The sequence below is a fragment of the Galeopterus variegatus genome, unplaced genomic scaffold (assembly GCF_000696425.1).
Source record: "Galeopterus variegatus unplaced genomic scaffold, G_variegatus-3.0.2 Scaffold638, whole genome shotgun sequence".
NCBI classification, from domain to species: domain Eukaryota; kingdom Metazoa; phylum Chordata; class Mammalia; order Dermoptera; family Cynocephalidae; genus Galeopterus; species Galeopterus variegatus.
The window spans coordinates 17,998-23,118 of record NW_007726749.1 but is presented as its reverse complement, the minus strand read 5'-3'; the positions used below and the strand labels follow the sequence as shown (position 1 = coordinate 23,118).

The 5,121-nt window shown below is 45.1% G+C and overlaps 1 protein-coding gene across 1 annotated transcript in view; it reads right to left on the bottom strand.

Annotated features, from left to right (window-relative positions):
• The window catches only part of LRSAM1 (leucine rich repeat and sterile alpha motif containing 1), a 41,043-nt gene that overhangs the window by 17,946 nt on the left and 17,976 nt on the right, over positions 1-5,121 (bottom strand). Inside the window, exon 13 of the mRNA XM_008570871.1 lies at positions 2,861-2,931. Within this exon, the coding sequence (XP_008569093.1) occupies positions 2,861-2,931 (71 nt within the window). The remainder of the gene's footprint in view (positions 1-2,860; positions 2,932-5,121) is intronic.

The following is a 5,121-nucleotide window of genomic DNA, read 5'->3' as shown; positions in this document are numbered from 1 at the left end:
TGGCTGAGCGAGGTGCGGGCGCAGCACCAAGGTTTGCGATCCCGTTGCCAGTCCCGGTCCGGTACGGGCGCGACACTGAGGGTTGCGATCCCGTTGCTGGTCCCGGTCCGGTACGGGGGCGACACTGAGGGTTGTGATCCGTTGCCGGACACGGAAAAAGACAAAAAGAAAAAAAAAAAGAACTGAAAGCAGGAACTCAAACAGATATTTGTATACCCATGTTCATAGCAGCATTATTCACAACAGCCAAAAGGTGGAAGCAACACAAATGCCCACTGATGGATAAATGGGTAAAGAAAATGGGGTGTGTACATAGAATGGAATATTATGGGCCGGTCCGGTGGTGCACTGCTACAGTGCGCCGCTTGGGAGCATGGCGGCACTCCCGCCGAGGGTTCGGATCCCACATACAGACCGGTTCCCGCTCACTGGCTGAGAGAGGTGCGGGCGCGACACTGAGGGTTGCGATCCGTTGCCAGACACGAAAAAAGACAAAAATGAAAAAAAAAAAAAAAAAAGAATGGAATATTACTCAGCCTTGAAAAGGGAGAGAATCCCGACACATGCTACAGCATGATGACCCTCCAGGACATTATGCTAAGTGGAATAAACCAGACACAGACGGAGAAATATTATATGATTCCACATACATGAAGTACTTAGAATAGTCAAATTCATAGAGACAGGAGGTAGAATGGGGTTTCTAAGTCACTGTAAAAATAAAAGGAAAGAAGAAGAAGTAGAACGCTGCCTCTGCAGGGGTTGTGGGAGGAGAGAACGGGGAGTTAGTGAATGGGACAGAGTTGCATTTTGGGAAGATGAAAAAGTTCTGGAGGTAGACAGTGGTAATGATTGTATAACAATAATGCTCCTGAGCTGTATATTTAAAAGTGGTTAAAATGGGGGCCAGCCCGTGGTTGTGGTGCTGATAACACCAACGCCACGGGTTCGGATCCCATATAGGGATGGCCGGTTCGCTCACTGGCTGAGCGTGGTGCTGATAACACCAAGGCCACGGGTTCGGATCCCATATAGGGATGGCCGGTTCGCTCACTGGCTGAGCGTGGTGCTGACAACACCAAGTCAAGGGTTAAGATCCCCTTACCGGTCATCTTTAAAAAAACAAAAAGTGGTTAAAATGGTAAACTTAATGTTATGTATATTTTACCATAAGAAAAGAAATTAAGACAGTATCACACTAAACATACCACTTCTCACTTTTTATGAGTACTTCCCCAGTCAACATGATGATGTGATGTTAATGGCTGCAGAGCACAACAGTACCTGGATTGTCAAAGTTTCTTTAGATAATCCTTTATCTAGGAGCATTTGGATTCTTTTTTTTTTTTGTCTTTTTTCGTGTCCGGCAACGGATCGCAACCCTCAGTGTCGCGCCCGTACCGGACCGGGACTGGCAACGGGATCGCAAACCTCGGTGCTGCGCCCGCACCTCGCTCAGCCAGTGAGTGGCCGGTCTGTATGTGGGATCCGAACCCTTGGCGGGAGCGCCGCCATGCTCCCAAGCGGTGCACTGTAGCAGTGCGCCACCGGGCCAGCCCCAGCATTTGGATTCTTAATTGAGTTGTTAAACGATACTTCAATAAACATCCTTGCTCAAATATTTTTGTGCACATCTGATTATTTGATTATTTCCTAAGAATAATTCTTAGAAGTACACAGTTTTAAGGCCATGGGTAATATATTTGGGTTACCCTTCTTATCTTCTAGAAAGGTCCTGCTGATTTATACTCCCTTCAGCAGCATACAGGACAGACTAATACCATATACCCTCAACAACTCTGGGTGTTCCTTTTCCTGTCTTTTTGTTATTTTTATGAAATTTTTTAGTTATAAAAATAATACATGCTCATTTTGAAAAAGCAAAACAATAGGAAAATTTGAAAAGGTGAAAACAGAAGGCCTCTGACACCAAGCCCATTCTTGCACAGTTAATTTGATAAACATCCTTCTGGAGATTTCCCCATACTTTCTCTTTTTATAAATGGTGGATACTAGTGACATTGAGCACCAGGATGTTGATGGCCTGACACCTCCCCAGGTGGTGAGGATGAGAGGTGCTTGGCAACTATGTGGCTCAGTGCCTGGCACGCAGTAAGCCTCGATCAGGGGTGCCCAGAATGGCCTGCTCCATCACAAAGGCTCCAAAGACTGGAATAATCCATACAGAATCAGTCTTCATTTTAAATATGTGGCTCAGTGCCTGGCACGCAGTAAGCCTCGATCAGGGGTGCCCAGAATGGCCCGCTCCATCACAAAGGCTCCAAAGACTGGAATAATCCATACAGAATCAGTCTTCATTTTAAATAGGGACGCACACTGCTCCCCTGGCCTTCCTTAGCCCATGGTCTGCAAGTTCTCAGGATCTGTCCTCTCATTAGCATGGACAATGAGGAGCCTAGGACCACTCCTAGGAGTGACAGGAAGGGGAGAGCTCCCAGGGACACAGAGGGGCCGACCGCAGCTCTTAATGACAGAAATCAGAACAGCCAGCTTTGTGAAATGCTCAGTTTGTGCCTGGCATCATCCCATCTGATCCTCCTGGTGGCCCTATGTGTAATTTTCATTTCCTCCATTTTACAGAGAAGAAAACTGAGGCTCAGAAAAGTTAGGGACCAGTAATGACCCTAAGGTCATATGGCTGGTGTCCAGGCAGGGACTTGGAACCCATACCTATTCTGACCCTGAGCCCAGGCTCCATGACTAGACTTGACTGCCCCTCTCGAGGGGTGATTCTCAGCACCCTCCATATGTGACCTACAGAGAAGACTGCCTACTCTGTCAGCCCACTCAGCTGAGCACTGTTCTCATGAGCCCCAACCCTCCCCATCCCGCAACTCACAAGCAATGTCACGTCGCCGGAGGTTCTCAGTCTCCTCCTGGGTTATGGACATCAACTGTTCCATTCTTATTCTAGAAAAAGAAATCCATCTATTCATTCAGCAAATATAACATCTCCAACAGGGAATCCCATCAGATGACACCACCTCCTCCAGGAAGCCCTCCCTTTTGCGCCAGCCTAGACACACTCTCTGAATGCCTGCTGCATCACACACATCCCTTGGGGCCCTGCTAACCTTCAGCCTCATAGTTAGAGTACCTTGCATAAAAAGATGAATGGGCAAAGGATGCAAACAGCCAATGCTTAAATACAAGTGACTGATAAACACATGGAAAGAGGCTTAACATCAGTGGTAACTAAAGAAAGTAACATCTTTTTACCTATCAGGTTGCTGGTGATGGCAGTGATGGTGAAAAATGGAAACTTTCATACACTGCTAAGAGGAGTGTTACCTGGCAAAATGTTTTGTGGAAGGCAAGTTGGCACTTATCAAAATGTCCTGTGATTCAATCTGCTCTGCTATGAAAAAAAAAATGTCCTTTGAATATTTCCTTCACCTGGGGCTGGCCGGTTGGCTCAGCTGGTTACAGCATAATGCTGATGAACATTTCCTTCATCTGACTGCATAAGGGTATATTTAGAAGATGTTCGCTATAATATTGTTTATAATTATGAAGAACTGAAAACAACTTAAATGTCCATGAACAGAGGGCCAATTAAATAAATTATGATATAATCATATAGTGGATACTCTACACTATTACAAATAATGAGGCTTTTGGCATGAAATACATTCATGATATAAAAAGTGAACATAAGAAAGGTAATTACACATAGCTATGTGCATGCTGCGTGTGTGTGTGCTTTTTTTCACATCAAATTGGTAACGATGGCTTGGAAGGAACATCCTTGACTGTTTCTGCAGGGTCTGACCTCATTGGAAGAAGCACGTGTTGTTTGAGTACCTCTGCCTCCTGCCCAGGACCCCAGGCTGCTCAAGGGAACATGGTATCTCGTGTATCGCTCTACCCTGGGCCTGGCTTGGTCCAGCACAAACAGGGTGCTCGGTCAGTGTGTGCCGAATAAATGATGTCATTGGCCACCACTGGCTACCTCCACACCACAGCTGAAGCAGGCAGAACAATGAGGCTACACTCTGACCCCAAGAGAGCATCTGCAGAGGCCTTCCCAGGCAGCCAGGAGCCTAGAAGGCTGGGCTGATGGGAGAGAGGAAGCTTCCCCAAGGGCAGCTCAAAGTCCATGCTGCTATTTTGGGATCCCGGAGAACCAGGAGGGATACACGTCAATATTCCAGGGAAGGGGAGGGCAATGGAGTTCGTCCCTCCCCCATCACCTTTTCTAATTACAAAAGTGGCATGCCTCAGTGCAGAAAACTTGGAAAATACAGAAAACACAAAGGGAAAAAAACAAAGATCACCATCTATAATTCCTGCCTCTCAAAAATGTTCAGTGTTAACATTAGGGGTGGTTCTTTTGCTTTCTGCACACACACATAGGCAGAGTATCTTTTAAAATGATATACTGGCAGTTCTGCTTTAAGTGCAGCCCACTGCTTTTCCAGTCAGCTATATATTGTGAGTGCTCTCTCTTAGCAAGGAATATTCTTCTACAAGATATTTAATGGCTGCAGATTACTTCTTTATACATAATTTACATAACCAGGGGCCAGCCCATGGCTCACTTGGGAGAGCATGGTGCTGACAACACCAAGTCAAGGGTTAAGATCCCCTTACGGGCCATCTTTAAAAAAAATTTAATAATAATAACAACAACAACAACAACAATAATAATAATGTACGTAACCAGATTCTTTTTTTCCCAGAAATGTGAATTTTCCCCAATTTTCTTATACTAGAAATACAATAGGCCATTATACATCAAATCTTATTCATGTCTCTGAATTTTTCTCAGAAGTGTACATGTGTTTTAAGGAACTTGAAGGCAGTGATTCTTTTTAATTCAATATTCTCTGCTTGCTCTTGCCAATCTCGCCATGTGATACTCTGGCTGTCACGGGTTTCCCACCCAGAAGAAGGCCCTCACTAGGTGCGTCCCTGGACCGTGGACTTCCCAGCCTCTGAAACTAGATCTTGGAGGACATACATGAAGATGACTGCATTACAAGAAAGGAGGAGCCCGGGTCCCTGGGTGACACTATGGGGCAGAACCCCATCACTATTCTTTTTTTTTTTTTTTTTTTTTTTTTTTTTTTTTTTTTTTTTTTTTTTTTTTTTTTAAAA